Source organism: Dipodomys spectabilis, unplaced genomic scaffold (genome assembly GCF_019054845.1).
Source record: "Dipodomys spectabilis isolate Male_0828 unplaced genomic scaffold, ASM1905484v1 ptg000771l, whole genome shotgun sequence".
Taxonomy (NCBI): Eukaryota; Metazoa; Chordata; class Mammalia; order Rodentia; family Heteromyidae; genus Dipodomys; species Dipodomys spectabilis.
The window spans coordinates 430,160-447,704 of NW_024871448.1; the positions used below are offsets into that span (position 1 = coordinate 430,160).

At 66.0% G+C, this 17,545-nt stretch overlaps 1 protein-coding gene across 1 annotated transcript; it reads left to right on the forward strand.

The window, feature by feature from the left end:
• Positions 1-682: 682 nt before the first annotated feature.
• On the forward strand, positions 683-16,049 carry Fgfrl1 (fibroblast growth factor receptor like 1). Its single transcript, XM_042672787.1, has 6 exons — positions 683-770; positions 11,982-12,254; positions 13,277-13,357; positions 14,159-14,443; positions 15,067-15,420; positions 15,527-16,049. Exons 1-6 carry the CDS (start codon positions 683-685, stop codon positions 15,952-15,954), a joined length of 1,509 nt encoding a protein of 502 aa, XP_042528721.1. The 3' UTR covers positions 15,955-16,049.
• Positions 16,050-17,545: the final 1,496 nt, after the last annotated feature.

The window sequence follows — 17,545 nt, forward strand, 5'->3', positions numbered from 1 at the left end:
CGCGGCGGCTCGGCGCTCGCTCCGGGAGCGTTGACAAAGCCCCGCAGGGAAGGACGCCTGGCGGCGCGGCGCCCCGGGCCCCTCGCCCCGCCGCCCCGCGCCCCGGCCCCGCGCCCCGCCCCGCCGCCTGCCCTCCCGGACGGCGCGCCCCGCGCCCCAGCCCGGCCCCCAGCCGCCCGCGCCCAGGTAGCGCCGCCCCGCCCGGGCCGGGCCCGGGGGCGCGGGGGGCGGGATGCGGCGCCCCGGGCGGCGGTGACCGCGGCGCGCTGCCCTCGGGCCGGGCCCTGACCCGGCCGCGCGAGCCCCGAGGAGGTGAGCCCCGGAGGTGAGCCCCGCGGCGCGCCCGGGACCGGAGGGGGGGGCCGGGCGGGGCGCGGGGGGGCGCGGGGTCCCGGCCGGGCCCTGCCCGGACCCGCGCGGCCGCCGCTCCTGCCCGGCCGCGGCCCCGCCCCGCCCCGCGCCCCACGTGGGCCCCCGGCGCAAATTTGTCCGCTCATGGCGCAGGCGGTTCTCCGCGGGGCGGCGGGCGTCGCGTCCCGGGCAGGGCCGCGGCGTGCGGGGCGGCGCGGGGCGGCGGCGATTCGTGCGAACCCTTTGTCTGCTCTGATCCGCGCAGCTCCCGCGCCTCCCGCCCGGCCCGGCCCGCGCCGCGACCGCGCCCCCGCCCAGGTCGGACGGCGAGATGACGCCGCGCCCCGCGCTGCTGCTGCTGCTGCCGCCGCTGCTGCTGCCGCCGCTGCTGCTGGGGGCCCCGCCGGCCGCCGCGCGCGGTGAGTGCTGCGCCCGCGCCGCCCCGCCGCCCGCCCCGCGGCCCAGGTGTGCGTGCGCCTCGCCGGACCAGCCGCTCAGTCCCGCGGCCACGCGGACTCCTGCCAACCCCGGGAGGGGCTGCGAGCGGCCCCGGAGCCTGCGGGGCCCCCGGCCCCCGCCGCGGCCGGCCTGGGGTCGGGGACTCACCCCGTCCAGCTCCAGCCGACCCAGTCGGGGGCCGGGGGGCCGGGGGCCCCGACCCAGGCCGGCCGCGCAGGCGCCTCGGGGACCCCGGGATGGAGGAGCATCCTGGACAGCGAGGGCCGGCCTGGACACACCTGTGGACGGCGAGCCCGGCCCGCACCGCGCTGGGGGCCCTGCCGGGGTCCAGCCCCAGCCGAGGACACCGCGGCCGGCCCGGCCTGTGTGCCTGCGGACCTCTGCCCGCCATGTTCCAGATTGGCAGGACTCGGCGCTGGCTGCAGCCTCGGCTAGGCGGGACCTGCGGTCCGGCCACCCCGGGGTGTGCTGGCCACTCAGCACCGTCCCCTGGGGCGCCGCACCCGCCCCTGCTGCCCGCCGTGCGCACCAGGTCCCGCTTGGCCTTATATGGCCACGTTCGGGTGCTGGGTGGCGGGTGGCCGCCCAGGTGGGCCTTATGCCACCACACCCGCGCCGGCCGCCTGCCGGGACTGGCTGGCTGGAGGGTGGGGCCCTCCGGGCATAGTTGGGCTGGGCAGTGTCCTGGGCATGCGGGGGCACTCCGGCCATGCCGGGCGAGCCCCCTCATTTCCTGTAGACCACAGGCTCCTCCACCCCTGCACCTGCCTGTTCTCCGGCCATATGTCCGGGGAGGCTCTGGAGGCCTCTGTGCTGCCACGGTCACTGGCCAAAGCTTAAGACTGACTAGCGGCTGAAATGGGCATGCAGACCCTGGCTTCTTCACTGGGGGGAGCCTAGAGGGCCCACCACGTCCGCCCTCCCTCCGTGCCCGTGGCTTAGAGGCCACACCTTGTGTCTGGCCCCGACTCTGCCTCAGGAGAGTGTGGCCGGCACCGGGCCCGGAGTGGGCTGCCCTCCCAAGGGCAAGGGCTCCCTGGTTGGGAGAAGGTGGGGAGGAGCCCAGCCCGGATGGGAGGGTGAGCTGAAGTCATTTCTCTGGAGAGCAAACCCAGTTTGGACCTCAGTTGAGCTGGGAACCAGGAGCGGGGTCTGGGCAGTTTTGAAAGCCATTTCCCTGGGGTGCCCACAGCTCCTGCTCTGCGTCCCTAGATTCGGATCCTATTTTAAAAGCTGCCCTTTGCCCAAAGTTTCACAATTTTGATGGGTTTGACTTAGATTGGTTTTTGAAGCTTGAAGAGATGGGACTCGATCTTCTCCATTCTACTCAGAAGGCTTAGGATGAAATGCCTTTCGCAAACGCTGACTGCCGTGGGTTCCTGGGGGTGCTGCCTCTGCTCTCTGCAGGGGCAGTTCAGGGGCCATTCTGTAAACAGCCAGCCCAGGTGATGGCTGTCCTGTCTGGTGGGCCCACGGCCATGCCTGCGGGAAAGGCGCCACTGGGGCAGCCCCGCTTGGTTCTGTCAGGAGGAAGCACTGGTGATGGTGGCTGGGGAGGCTCTCCAGGCCTGTCCGTGCGGCCCGGCCCCGCTGGCCCCGGTACGTGCAGGGCTGAGGTGGATGTGTGGAGGCCAGGCTGGGTGCTGTGGGGAGGGCATGTCAACCAGCCTCCATTCACATCTGGGCCCTGCTCTGGGAAGGGAAAATAAATCACCATCCCCTCGTGGGGGAGGGAGCAGTGAACAAAGTCGTCTTTGGCTGGGCCTAGAAGTACTAACCGCAGACGCCTTTATCCTTTGTGCAGGAATCAATGGGCCTCCTGCTCTCAAAGTTGCCTTTCAGCCTGCCTGCCTGCCTTGCGTTATAGCCCTAACTAGAGGAAATATTGGTTTTTCCCTGGCTGAGGCCTCTGGCCTCGGCTTGCCTGGCCTTGGCTCAGTGTTTGCTGACGGTGCTGGGGCAGTGGACTGTGGCTCCTGAGACTCAGCCCCTGTAGCTGGCTACCTGCCCACCAGGCAGCCCCCTCTGCCCCCAGTGCCTCATGGGGTGACATATCCAAACAGTAGTTCTAGTGGGTGAAGGGAAAGGCATACCTAGACCGCACAGACATCTCCTGTGCCTGCCACATGCAGTGGTCTTTGTATGTTCCTGGGCACACCCCAGGTGCCCAGTCCAGCTGCCCCCGGGTGGAGCAAGCAGACTCCTCCCAGGTGGGGCCGCAGCCCAGGATGGCTGGGGAGGAACAGAGCAGAGCGTGGGGAGGGAAGGGGGCTTGGCAGGGCCCGGCCTTTCGGGGCTAGGAGGAGAGCTGATCCTTGGAGGGCAGGAGGCAGCTGTGCAGATGGGAAGCTGCTGAAATCCAAGGGTTCTAGCTTGGCAGAAAATAGGACCCCTCTCCTCAAGACTGTTTATTTCTTGAGAGATTTGTGCAAGCTGACCTGAGGCCACAGAGACAGAAATGGGGCCGTTACAGTGGATGGAGAGGACCCTGCGCCGTCCAGGCCTGGCTGTGGGGTTGGTGGGGGGACCCTGTGCTGCCCATGCCTGGCTGTGGGGTTGGTGGTGGAGGGACCCTGCGCCGTCCAGGCCTGGCTGTGGGGTTGGTGGTGGAGGGACCCTGCGCCGTCCAGGCCTGGCTGTGGGGTTGGTGGGGGGACCTGGCTGTGGGGTTGGTGGGGGGACCCTGCACTGCCCAGGCCTGGCTGTAGGGTTGGTGGGGGGGACCTGGCTGTGGGGCTGGTGGGGGGACCCTGCGCTGCCCAGGCCTGGCTGTGGGGTTGGTGGTGGAGGGACCCTGCGCTGCCCAGGCCTGTCTGTGGGGTTGGTGGGGGGACCCTGCGCTGCCCAGGCCTGGCTGTAGGGTTGGTGGGGGGGACTTGGCTGTGGGGTTGGTGGAGGGACCCTGCGCTGCCCAGGCCTGGCTGTGGGGTTGGTGGGGGGACCCTGCGCCGTCCAGGCCTGGCTGTAGGGTTGGTGGGGGGGACCTGGCTGTGGGGTTGGTGGAGGGACCCTGCGCCGTCCAGGCCTGGCTGTGGGGTTGGTGGGGGGACCCTGCGCCGTCCAGGCCTGGCTGTGGGGTTGGTGGTGGAGGGACCCTGCGCCGTCCAGGCCTGGCTGTGGGGTTGGTGGTGGAGGGACCCTGCGCCGTCCAGGCCTGGCTGTGGGGTTGGTGGTGGAGGGACCCTGCGCCGTCCAGGCCTGGCTGTGGGGTTGGTGGTGGAGGGACCCTGCGCCTTCCAGGCCTGGCTGTGGGGTTGGTGGGGGGACCCTGCGCTGCCCAGGCCTGGCTGTGGGGTTGGTGGGGGGACCCTGCGCCGTCCAGGCCTGGCTGTGGGGTTGGTGGTGGAGGGACCCTGCGCCGTCCAGGCCTGGCTGTGGGGTTGGTGGTGGAGGGACCCTGCGCCGTCCAGGCCTGGCTGTGGGGTTGGTGGTGGAGGGACCCTGCGCCGTCCAGGCCTGGCTGTGGGGTTGGTGGTGGAGGGACCCTGCGCCTTCCAGGCCTGGCTGTGGGGTTGGTGGGGGGACCCTGCGCTGCCCAGGCCTGGCTGTGGGGTTGGTGGGGGGACCCTGCGCTGCCCAGGCCTGGCTTTGGGGTTGGTGGGGGGGACCTGGCTGTGGGGTTGGTGGGGGGGACCTGGCTGTGGGGTTGGTGGGGGGGACCTGGCTGTGGGGTTGGTGGGGGGGACCTGGCTGTGGGGTTGGTGGGGGGATCTGGCTGTGGGGTTGGTGGGGGGACCCTGCACTGCCCAGGCCTGGCTGTGGGGTTGGTGGGGGGGGACCCTGCGCCGCCCAGGCCTGGCTGTGGGGTTGGCAGTGGCATGCTGACTGGCACAGTGAGGGTCAGATGCCCCTCACAGAATTGGTTCCTTGTCTACCACCGTCTGGCAGTGCTCTGGGGCTGCACCCACCCTCCCTGCGGTGGGCCAGGCCCCAGTTCACGTGCTGGCTCCAGGGCATCGAGGACCCCGCTGTGCTTCGTGGCCTCTGGGTCTGGGAGAAGTCCACCTAGGGCTGACAGCCTACCCCCTCCAAGGGCCGGTGGGCACCCTAGAGCCCCGGGGACCCCTGAGCTGTGTCCTGGTGTCTCTGGACTCAGGGTCAGTATCTGCCGGGAAGCAATCCTCCCCCTGGCGTGATGAGTGGTGGGCTGGAGTTGAGGGCTGGGGCTGGGGTGTCTTAGCATGTGGAGGTCTGCGTTCCCGGGCCCCAGGCAGCCCCCGCTGCTGCGGTGGTGTACGGGGCTCCTTCCAGGGTGGGGGTTCTGTCTGGTGACACTGCCTGCCATGTGTGGCCTCTGTGGCAGTGTGTCCACAGAGGTGTGTGCGTGTGTGTGCACGCGCATGTACACGTGCATGCACCTATGAGGGCTGGCCATCCACATCGGATGGGCGTTTGGGTCTTAGGATGGCCCCTGAGCCCTCCCTTCAGACCCCCATTCCTGGCCTTGCCTCCTGGAGGAAAGGGGGCTGGCTTTGGGGTCTAAGGAGGGCTGGCTTTGGGGTCTGTGGGGGGCTGGCTTTGGGGTCTATGGGGGGCTGGCTTTGGGGTCTATGGGGGGCTGGCTTTGGGGTCTACAGGAGCTGGCTTTGAGGTCTAAGGGGGGCTGGCTTTGGGGTCTAGGGGCTGGCTTTGGGGTCTATAGGGGCTGGCTTTGAGGTCTAAGGGGGGCTGGCTTTGAGGTCTAGGGGGGCTGGCTTTGGGGTCTATGGGGGGCTGGCTTTGGGGTCTATAGGGGCTGGCTTTGAGGTCTAAGGGGGGCTGGCTTTGGGGTCTGTGGGGGGCTGGCTTTGGGATCTGTGGGGGGCTGGCTTTGAGGTCCGTGGGGGGCTGGCTTTGGGGCCCATGAGAGGCTGGCTTTGGCGGTCCATGGGGGGCTGGCTTTGGGGTCTAAGGGGGGCTGGCTTTGGGGTCTAAGGGGCTGGCTTTGGGGTCTATAGGGACTGGCTTTAGGGCCTATAGGGGCTGGCTTTGGGGTCTGTGGGGGGCCGGCTTTGAGGTCTGTGGGGGGCCAGCTTTGAGGTCGAAGGGGGGCTGGCTTTGGGGCCGAAGGGGGGCTGGCTTTGGGGTCTATAGGGGCTGGCTTTGGGGTCTATAGGGGCTGGCTTTGGGGTCTGTGGGGGGCTGGCTTTGAGGCCTTTGGGGGGCTGGCTTTGGGGTTTGTGGGGGGGATTTCTCACCCCTGAATGGGGCTCCAGGCAGGCTTGGCACTGGCATGTAGCTGGCTGCTATAACTGGCTCAAACCCTCCTTAAAATCAGGGTCTGGTCACTGCGTTGGCCATTGGTATTGCCAGCAACACAAAGCGCAGCCTGTGGACTCCACTTAGATTGGCCCCAATAAGGGGCCATGGGCAGGGGTCCAGCAGGCCCAGCCGTGCCAGTCTGGGGCTTGAACTCAGAGTGAGGTACTGACCCTGAGGTTTTTTGTCCAGTGCTAGCTAGCGCTGTGCCACTTGAACCTCAGGGCTGCTTTTGGCTTTTTGATAGTTAATTAGAGATAAGAAGCACATGGACTTCCCTGTTCGAACTGGCTTTGAATGGTGGTCTCAGCCTCCTAAGCAGCTAGGATTACAGGCGTGAGCCACTAGTGCCCATCCCAGCCTTCCCTCAGAACCTCTCAGTACAACTCTTCACTTTTCTAGTGTGATGGGGGAGTGGTCCAAGCCGGGAGCTCCTAGTAGCCACCCCACCCCATAGCCAGGCCCATACCTGTCAGAGAATTCTCTCCAAGCCAGAAATTCCTGAAACTATGCAGTTCACCAAATTGAGTCTAACTGGCCTTGAGTTGGCTGCATGACTCCTACGTAGTGTCCCTGAGCTGGTCTTGTGGCTCTTGTATGTGTAGCTGGCCCTGAGCTGGTCTTGTGGCTCTTGTACGTGTAGCTGGCCTGAGCTGGTCTTGTGGCTCTTGTACGTGTAGCTGGCCTGAGCTGGTCTTGTGGCTCTTGTACGTGTAGCTGGCCTGAGCTGGTCTTGTGGCTCTTGTACGTGTAGCTGGCCTGAGCTGGCCTTGTGGCTCTTGTACGTGTAGCTGGCCTGAGTTGGCCTTGTGGCTCTTGTACGTGTAGCTGGCCTGAGCTGGCCTTGTGGCTATTGTATGTGTAGCTGGTCTTGTGGCTCTTGTATGTGTAGCTGGCCTGAGCTGGTCTTGTGGCTCTTGTATGTGTAGCTGGCCTGAGCTGGTCTTGTGGCTCTTGTACGTGTAGCTGGCCTGAGCTGGTCTTGTGGCTCTTGTACGTGTAGCTGGCCTGAGCTGGTCTTGTGGCTCTTGTACGTGTAGCTGGCCTGAGCTGGCCTTGTGGCTATTGTATGTGTAGCTGGTCTTGTGGCTCTTGTATGTGTAGCTGGCCTGAGCTGGTCTTGTGGCTCTTGTACGTGTAGCTGGCCTGAGCTGGTCTTGTGGCTCTTGTACGTGTAGCTGTCCTGAGCTGGTCTTGTGGCTCTTGTACGTGTAGCTGGCCTGAGCTGGTCTTGTGGCTCTTGTACGTGTAGCTGGCCTGAGCTGGTCTTGTGGCTCTTGTACATGTAGCTGGCCTGAGCTGGTCTTGTGGCTCTTGTACGTGTAGCTGGCCCTGAGCTGGTCTTGTGGCTCTTGTACGTGTAGCTGGCCTGAGCTGGCCTTGTGGCTCTTGTACGTGTAGCTGGCCTGAGTTGGCCTTGTGGCTCTTGTACGTGTAGCTGGCCTGAGCTGGCCTTGTGGCTATTGTATGTGTAGCTGGTCTTGTGGCTCTTGTATGTGTAGCTGGCCTGAGCTGGTCTTGTGGCTCTTGTACGTGTAGCTGGTCCTGAGCTGGCCTTGTGGCTCTTGTACGTGTAGCTGGCCTGAGCTAGTCTTGTGGCTCTTGTATGTGTAGCTGGCCTGAGCTGGTCTTGTGGCTCTTGTACGTGTAGCTGGTCCTGAGCTGGCCTTGTGGCTCTTGTACATGTAGCTGGTCCTGAGCTGGTCTTGTGGCTCTTGTACGTGTAGCTGGCCTGAGCTGGCCTTGTGGCTCTTGTATGTGTAGCTGGCCTGAGCTGGTCTTGTGGCTCTTGTATGTGTAGCTGGCCTGAGCTGGTCTTGTGGCTCTTGCATGTGTAGCTGGCCTGAGCTGGTCTTGTGGCTCTTGTATGTGTAGCTGGCCTGAGCTGGTCTTGTGGCTCTTGTATGTGTAGCTGGCCTTGTGGCTCTTGTACGTGTAGCTGGCCTGAGCTGGTCTTGTGGCTCTTGTATGTGTAGCTGGCCTGAGCTGGCCTTGTGGCTCTTGTATGTGTAGCTGGCCTTGTGGCTCTTGTACGTGTAGCTGGCCTGAGCTGGTCTTGTGGCTCTTGTACGTGTAGCTGGCCTGAGCTGGTCTTGTGGCTCTTGTACGTGTAGCTGGCCTGAGCTGGTCTTGTGGCTCTTGTACGTGTAGCTGGCCTGAGCTGGTCTTGTGGCTCTTGTACGTGTAGCTGGCCTGAGCTGGCCTTGTGGCTCTTGTATGTGTAGCTGGCCTTGTGGCTCTGCAGTCCTTTCTCATTGTGGCCACACTTGGACCAGCCCCTCCGGGAAGAGAGCTCAAGGTCAGCGTAGCAGGGCAGGGCATGGTCATTCCAAGGCCAGACACCCTGGCTATCAGCCGGTCCCATTCTTAGGACTTATGTGGACTTAACCCTGGGTGCCTCCCTCTGTGGCTCCAGGCCGGGTCTGGACCCTGGTGCTGCGGCCACCCCTTCTTTGCAGGGAAGAGGGTTCCTAGACTCCATGGGCCTTCTCTCTGGGGCCTCCACGTCCTCTCCCCTAGTTAGGCATTCAGACAGAGCTACCGGGGCTTTGTGGGCTGTGTGGAAGCCGCTGGGTCCAGTGCATCTCTGTGTGGGCCTGGGGTCTCGGTCCTGAGCACTGCAGGGCTCCAGGAAGGAGAGGGAGTCTCCCGGCCTGTGTCCTGGTCTTCGCCCCCTGCGCTCACGGGTGCTGCACGTGCTGACTTTCGTCCTCCCTGAGTTGAGGGGTGGTGATGGCAGCCTTGCTCCGGGTACTGTCCTGGAGCCTCTGCACCCCAGAGGCATGAGAACACACTCCAGCTTCCCTTCCCCACCCCACACCTCATCTGCACCTTACCGGAGCTGGGCTTGGGGGTGCAGGGGGTCTTCAGCAGGCCCCACCTCCTGCCCAACATTTTCTCCATTCCTTGCTTGTTTTCCTCTGAGGTGGGATGGAGGGCAGCAATCCGTCTCCTGCCTGGGCCTCACGTTTTGCCTCAGTCTCCTCTCTGGCTGAGTGGGTTGGACGTCTGTCCAGGTGTAACAATGGGGACTTGTATTTTCTGAGCTAAATATAGAGCAGCAGCAGCCACACTGTAGCTGATATTCCCAGAAGCCTTGGGGGCCTGAACTTCCTGCTGGGGCTCTGCCTTGGCCTTTCCCGGAGGCCTGGGGGCCAGGAGGCCAGACAGCCAGTGGGGTGCTGCAGACCCTGAGGGGAAGGGTGGCCGGCGCTGTTTGCTCTCAGATAAGGCCAGCTCCACCGTCTGGGCCGCCAGCCTGGGCCCCGCAATGTGTGGAGCAAGCCATCTGGCCCTCCTGCTGGGAAGTGACCGTGTACGGGGCTCCTGCCTCCCAGTGTGCCCAGGCTTCCCTTCCTCGGGGTTGGGACAGGGAGGAGGCTGGGGTACCGAGGCTGGGCTTGTCTGCTGGCAGCCTGCCATCTGGTGCTGGTACTGGGCTAGCGTGGCCCTTACGCAGCCTCCAGTTACGTCCCTCTGAGGCTCTGTTTGGGCAGCTGCGTGTGCAATACGTGTGCGTACCTATACCTATATGTGCTAGCATGTGTGGAGAGGTCTGCCCAGGGCGTCCAGGCACCAGGCTGGCCACAGGGGCCACTCCCGAGGTGTCCTGTGGCCCGGGAGGCCTTGAGTGGTGGAATTTCAGACAGTGACAGGTGGTGGGCAGGGTTTGCCTGGGAATACTACAGCGGGACCCTGGGGGATGGCAAGGGTGTCGGGAGCCTCTGCTCCGCGCCTGGGGCTGGAGGGGGCTGGACAACTGCGCCGGGCCTGGCCAGCTGCCTGGGTGGTCCACCGAGGGAGCACATCTCAGGGAACCGGTGGGTGGGAAGCTCCCTGCTCACCTCTCTCCCTCCCTTACTGGGGAAGCAGGTGGGCAGGGGCTGCTGGCACTGGCCTGTGGCTTGGGGAGGGGTTTTGAATAGAGTGGGAGACGTGTGTCTCTGGAGTCCACTAGGCTGCCCTTGGCTGGTGGCCCCCGGCCCCTGACATGGGCTGGGCTCGGAGAGACGTGATTTGTGCCTTGGGAGGTGAGAACAGCCCTGAGACCCGAGGATGTCTAGGCCGGGCCGCAGGGCAGCAGCATGGCCAGCGTAATTGCCCACCGAGGAAGTGCCGCAGGCATTGCCAGGCGGTGGCTCTGATGGAGCCCCTCAGGTCTGCCATACCTGGGGTCTTCCCGCTGAACGGCAGGCTACCTCTGCGGGCAGCCAGGGGCCAGGGTGACCGCCACAGTCCATCCCAGCCCCTCTGCCCAGGCCCGGCTGGGGCCAGATGGGTGTTGATGGGGGTGGAGTGGTTCCCAGCCCGTGCAGGGCCTGGTGCAGCATGGCTTGCCCCTTCAGGCCCCTAGTGAGCAGGTGAGGACCAGCCAGGAGACCCGCCCACACCCCTGCCCCAGCCTCATCTAGAGCCACGCCCACAGCCTGCCCCAGCCTCATCTGGAGACACGCCCACACCCCTGCCCCGCCTCATCTGGAGACACGCCCACACCCCAGCCCCAGCCTCATCTGGAGCCTTGCCCAAACCCCCAGCCCCAGCCTCATCTGGAGCCACGCCCATACCCCTGCCCCAGCCTCATCTGGAGCCCCGCCCATACCCCTGCCCCAGCCTCATCTGGAGCCCCGCCCACACCCCTGCCCCAGCCTCATCTGGAGCCCCGCCCACACCCCTGCCCCAGCCTCATCTGGAGCCCCGCCCATACCCCCAGCCTCATCTGGAGCCACGCCCACAGCCTGCCCTAGCCTCATCTGGAGCCCCGCCCATACCCCTGCCCAGCCTCATCTGGAGCCCCGCCCACACTCCCAGCCCCAGCCTCATCTGGAGCCACGCCCACACCCCAGCCCCATCTGGAGCCACGCCCACACCCCTGCCCCAGCCTCATCTGGAGCCCCGCCCATACCCCTGCCCCAGCCTCATCTGGAGCCCCGCCCATACCCCCAGCCTCATCTGGAGCCACGCCCACAGCCTGCCCTAGCCTCATCTGGAGCCCCGCCCATACCCCTGCCCAGCCTCATCTGGAGCCCCGCCCATACCCCCAGCCTCATCTGGAGCCACGCCCACAGCCTGCCCTAGCCTCATCTGGAGCCCCGCCCATACCCCTGCCCAGCCTCATCTGGAGCCCCGCCCATACCCCCAGCCTCATCTGGAGCCACGCCCACAGCCTGCCCTAGCCTCATCTGGAGCCCCGCCCATACCCCTGCCCAGCCTCATCTGGAGCCCCGCCCACACTCCCAGCCCCATCTGGAGCCACGCCCACACCCCAGCCCCATCTGGAGCCACGCCCACACCCCTGCCCCAGCCTCATCTGAAGCCCCGCCCACACCCCCAGCCCCAGCCTCATCTGGAGCCACGCCCATACCCCCAGCCTTATCTGGAACCACGCCCACACCCCCTGCCCCAGCCTCATCTGGAGCCCCGCCCACACCCCCTGCCCCAGCCTCATCTGGAGCCACACCCACACCCCCAGCCCCAGCCTCATCTGGAGCCACGCCCATACCCCAGCCCAGCCTCATCTGGAGCCACACCCACACCCCTGCCCAGCCACACCCCTGCCCAGCCTCATCTGGAGCCCCGCCCACACCCCTGCCCAGCCTCATCTGGAGCCCCGCCCACACCCCTGCCCAGCCACACCCCTGCCCCAGCCTCATCTGGAGCCATGCCCACACCCCTGCCCCAGCCTCATCTGCTCTCAGGAGACGGCCTTGTTTTTCTTGATTCACACTTCCCCAAGGACTGTCCAGCCAGACTGTGTCCTGAGCCCTCTGGGCAAGTCCTCACAGTCCTCAGCAAGGTGGCCGCTAATGCTGCGGGCCGCCCACCCTGGGAATCCCCTGCGGGGTGGGCTCTGCGGTCGACCCGGCCTCCCTGGGTCATTTTCCTGGTGAGGCCCCAGGCCTTCCCCCACCTGACTGAACCTCGTATATCTGCAGGCCCCCCAAGAATGGCAGACAAGGTGGCCCCGCGGCAGGTGGCCCGGCTGGGCCGCACTGTGCGGCTTCAGTGTCCGGTGGAGGGAGACCCGCCACCGCTGACCATGTGGACCAAGGATGGCCGCACCATCCACAGTGGCTGGAGCCGCTTCCGCGTGCTGCCCCAGGGGCTGAAGGTGAAGGAGGTGGAGGCTGAGGACGCGGGCGTGTACGTGTGCAAGGCCACCAATGGCTTTGGCAGCCTCAGCGTCAACTACACCCTCATCGTGATGGGTCAGTCGGTTCACAGCCAGGGTCCTGGCGGGGTCAGGGTTGGGCTTGAGTGGAGTGGGAGGTGTGGGGGTGGATGGAGGGGCAGTACGTGCACCTGGGGACTCTACCTGGGGACAAGTGTCAGCGCAGCCCAGGACCGCGCGCCTCCGTGCACGGCTCAGCTTGGCCTGCTGCCCCCTTCAGCCTGCGGCAGGGGCTCCGGCGCTCTGCCTCGCCCCTTCCCTCCAGACGAGGCCCCAGGCAGCCAGGCCTCTGCCCACAGGCCCCGGCTTGGCTCTCCTTCCCCTGGGCAGCAGGGAGGCTCTAGGTGGTGGTCCCACCGAAGGGCAGAGCTGGCAGCGCAGCCTTGGCGTCGGCCCTGACTTTGAGGCTCAGGTTTCAAAGTTCAGAGGAGCTGCTGGGAAGCGAACGGCCTTTCTGTTCTCATCTACGCAGGAGGCCCGGGCACTGGGCACAGACAGGTGTTGTGGTGACGCAGCCTCCCCGCGCCGTACCAGCGCGGCCCACCCTCCTCACTGGACCCCTGGTGTGGGGCTGTTCCACAGGAGAGGTCGGCGTGGCCCTTGGTCCCCGGCCCAGCCTAGTGCAGGGGACATTCCTCAGCGTGCCCCGCCCCCCTCCCCCTGCACCATCCAAATACAGACCCCTCTGGGTTGTGGAATGGGAACACTGCAGCTCCCCGCCCCGTGTCCTTTCAAAGGGGACGAGGACTGGGTGGTATGCAAGTCATGTCTGCACCAGGCCCTCGGCCCCTTGATGTGGGCTAGGGTTACCGCAGCTGCCGGCCGGCCTGGCCCCCTCCCCTCCGGGGTCCTTCAGACCCAGAGCCGGGGCGGTGAGGCAGCCCTCAGTCCACCCGAGCCTGTCAGGGTCACCTGCACGGGGGAGGGCTGGCAGGAGGCCTGGTCCAGCTGGCCTGCGGTGGGGCTGGGCCCTCTGTGCTATGGCTGCTCCAACTGGGGACACACTGGGGTCTGGCAAGGCCTCCCAGTGCCCTCACCCACTGCCTTTGCTCTCTGCAGATGATGTCAGTTCAGGGAAGGAGAATCTGGGGTCCGGGAGCACCTCGGGAGGTCAGGAGGACCCAGCCAGCCAGCAATGGGGTGAGCATGGGCAAGGGAGCCCTGTCTGTCCGGGATGGGGTGGTGGGGTGAGGGGAGCGGTCCTGTCTGTCCAGGACGGGGTGGTGGGGTAAGGGGAGGGGTCCTGTCTGTCCAGGACGGGGTGGTGGGGTAAGGGGAGGGGTCCTGTCTGTCCAGGACGGGGTGATGGGGTAAGGGGAGGGGTCCTGTCTGTCCAGGACGGGGTGGTGGGGTAAGGGGAGGGGTCCTGTCTGTCCAGGACGGGGTGATGGGGTAAGGGGAGGGGTCCTGTCTGTCCAGGACGGGGTGGTGGGGTAAGGGGAGGGGTCCTGTCTATCCGGGATGGGGTGGTGGGGTGAGGGGAGGTGAGAGGTCCTGTCTGTCTGGGATGGGGTGGTGGGGTAAGGGGAGCGGTCCTGTCTGTCCGGGATGGGGTGGTGGGGTGAGGGGAGGGGAGGGGCCCTGTCTGTCTGGGATGGGGTGGTGAGGGGAGGGGAAGGGAGGGGCCCTGTCTGTCTGGGATGGGGTGGTGGGGGGAGGGGAGGGGAGGGGTCCTGTCTGTCCAGGACGGGGTGGTGGGGTGAGGGGAGGGGAGGGGTCCTGTCTGTCTGGGATGGGGTGGTGAGGGGAGGGGAGGGGAGGGGTCCTGTCTGTCTGGGATGGGGTGGTGGGGGGAGGGGAGGGGAGGGGCCCTGTCTGTCTGGGATGGGGTGGTGGGGGAGGGGAGGGGAGGGGTCCTGTCTGTCCGGGACAGGTAGTAGCCATCCCCCTGGCCCTCCCCTGACCCTTCCTCACTGACCTCGGCACTGCCTTGCTCCACAGCACGGCCCCGCTTCACGCAGCCCTCCAAGATGAGGCGCCGGGTGATCGCCCGGCCTGTGGGCAGCTCCGTGCGGCTCAAGTGTGTGGCCAGCGGGCACCCTCGCCCTGACATCATGTGGATGAAGGATGACCAGGCCTTGACACGCCCGGAGGCCAGCGAGCACAGGAAGAGGAAATGGACGCTGAGCCTGAAGAACCTGCGGCCAGAGGACAGCGGCAAGTACACGTGCCGCGTGTCCAACAGGGTGGGCGCCATCAACGCCACCTACAAGGTGGACGTGATCCGTGAGTAGCCGGGGCCGGGCTGGGGCCAGGATGTGGGGCCCGTGGGGCCGGGGCCGGGGCCGGGAGGTGGGGCCCGTGGGGCCGGGGCTGGGGCCAGGGCCGGGGCCGGGGCCGGGAGGTGGGGCCCGGTGGGGCCGGGGCCGGGAGGTGGGGCCCAGTGGGGCCAGGGCCGGGGCCGGGGCCGGGAGGTGGGGCCCGGTGGGGCCGGGGCCGGGGCCGGGATGTGGGGCCCGTGGGGCCCGTGGGGCCAGGGCCGGGGCCGGGGCCGGGAGGTGGGGCCTGGTGGGGCCGGGGCCGGGGCCGGGAGGTGGGCCCCAGTGGGGCCGGGGCTGGGGCCGGGGCCGGGGCCGGGGCCGGGAGGTGGGCCCCGGTGGGGCCGGGGCTGGGGCCGGGGCCGGGGCCGGGAGGTTGGGCCCGGTGGGGCCGGGGCCGGGGCCGGGAGGTGGGGCCCGGTGGGGCCAGGGCTGGGGCCCGGGCCTGGACCGGGGCCGGGAGGTGGGGCCCGTGGGGCCCGGTGGGGCCGGGGCTGGGGCCAGGGCCGGGCCGGGGCCGGGGCCGGGGCCGGGGCCGGGAGGTGGGGCCCGTTGGGCCGGAAGCTGTCTAACCTGCTGTCCCTGCCCTAGAGCGAACCCGCTCGAAGCCCGTGCTCACGGGCTCACACCCCGTGAACACCACGGTGGACTTTGGAGGGACTGCGTCCTTCCAGTGCAAGGTGCGCAGTGACGTGAAGCCCGTGGTCCAGTGGCTGAAGCGGGTGGAGTACGGCGCCGAGGGCCGCCACAATGCCACCATCGACGTGGGCGGCCAGAGGTTCGTGGTGCTGCCCACGGGCGATGTGTGGTCTCGGCCGGATGGCTCCTACCTCAACAAGCTGCTCATCTCGCGCGCGCGCCAGGACGACGCGGGCATGTACATCTGCCTCGGCGCCAACACCATGGGCTACAGCTTCCGCAGCGCCTTCCTCACCGTGCTGCCAGGTGTGCGGCCCGGGGGGGGTGGCGGCCGTGGGCCCAGGGCGCTCCCTGCGAGAGCCAGTCCTGTCTGTCTGCAGCACCTCCTCACACTCCCCGTCCTCTCCCACAGACCCCAAGCCGCCAGGGCCACCGGTGGCCCCTTCGTCCTCGGCCACAAGCCTGCCCTGGCCCGTGGTCATTGGCATCCCAGCTGGAGCGGTCTTCATCTTGGGGACTGTGTTGCTCTGGCTTTGCCAAGCCAAGAAGAAGCCATGTGCGCCGGCACCTGCACCCCCAGTGCCGGGGCCCCGCCTCTCGGGGACGGCCCGGGACCGCGCGGGTGACAAGGACTTGCCCGCACTGGCCGTGGGCCTGTGTGAGGAACACGGAACCCCTGCCGCCCCCCAGCACCTGCTGGGCTCAGGCCCGGTCGCGGGTCCCAAGCTGTACCCCAAGCTGTACACAGATGTGCACACACACACACACATGCACTCACACACCCACTCCCACGTGGAGGGCAAGGTCCACCAGCACCAGCACGTCCACTATCAGTGCTAGACAGCCGCCGTCTCCCCGGACGCTGTGTACCTCGAGGGCTGTGTGGATCCCGGGTGAGAGACAGGCATCGGGAAGGGAGGGAAGCACACATAGTTGCCCGCATGGATGGACATACTGCCAAGCGTGCACACACACACACACACACACACACACACACGCACACACTGAGAGCCGTTGGGAAGATTTGACTCGTGACTGCAGTGACATGTAGCGATGTGCTAGTTGAAGGAACCTTCCGGTCCCGTGAGGAGGAAGTCAGGGTGGTCGCCCAGCTGCCTTGTGACCGTGCCAGCCCTTTACCAGCACCCTCGGGTGCAGTCAGGAAGCTAGCCCCGGGAGGCTGAGCCACCAGAAGGGACCCTCCCGTCCTCCTGCTGCGGAGAGAAGGGCCTCGCTATTTATATTTAAGAAATGAAGATAATATTAATGATGGAAGGAAGGCTGGGACGCAAGGACTCTAGCCCGTCCTGGGGTGCGGGACCTGCCGCGGGGCCAGGTACCCAGCACCCATGCCCATAGCAGCCCCAGCCTCTGTAATTTTATAGAGTTTGAGCGGAAGCCTCGTATATTTAATTTATTTTGTTAAACAGAAAGTGCATCCTTTTCCTCATTATGATGTTTCTACCTGGGTTTGGCCTGTGAACAGTTGGTTCACCTGTGTGCTGATGTGTGCTTGCCTGTGTGGACATGTGTGTATGTGGACCTGTGTGTGTGGACATGCGTGTGCTCACTTGTGGATGTGTGTGCCTGCCTGACTGTGTGCACGTGTGTGCTGGTATGTGCCTGCCTGTGTGTGCTGATGTGTGATGTGTGTGCCTGCGCCTGCCTGTGTGTGCGTGGACATGTGTGTGCTCACCTGCGTGCACGTGTGTGCTGGTGTGTGCCTGCCTGTGTGAGTGTGGACATGTGTGTGCTCACTTGTGGATATGTGTGCCTGCCTGACTGTGTGCACGTGTGTGCTGGTATGTGCCTGCCTGTGTGTGCTGATGTGTGTGATGTGTGTGCCTGCCTGTGTGTGCGTGGATGTGTGTGTGCTCACCTGTGTGCACGTGTGTGCTGGTGAGTGATATGTGTGCCTGCCTGTGTGTGCATGGACATGTGTGTGCTCACCTGCGTGCACGTGTGTGCTGGTGAGTGATGTGTGTGCCTGCCTGTGTGTGCGTGCACGTGTGTGTGCTCACCTGCATGCACGTGTGTGTGCTGGTGTGTGCCTGCCTGTGTGTGCGTGCACGTGTGTGTGCTCACCTGCATGCACGTGTGTGCTGGTGTGTGCCTGCATGTGTGTGTGCATGTGTGTGTGCTCACATGCATGCACGTGTGTGTGTGCTGGTGTGTGATGTGTGTGCCTGCCTGTGTGTGCGTGGATGTGTGTGTGCTCACCTGTGTGCACATGTGTGCTGGTGTGTGATGTGTGTGCCTGCCTGTGTGTGCGTGGACGTGTGTGTGCCTGCCTGACTGCGTGCACGTGTGTGTTGGTGTGTGATGTGTGTGCCTTCCTGTGTGTGTGTGGACATGTTTGTGCTCACCTGCATGCATATGTGTGTGCTGGTGTGTGATGTGTTTACCTGCCTGTGTGTGTGCATGTGTGTGT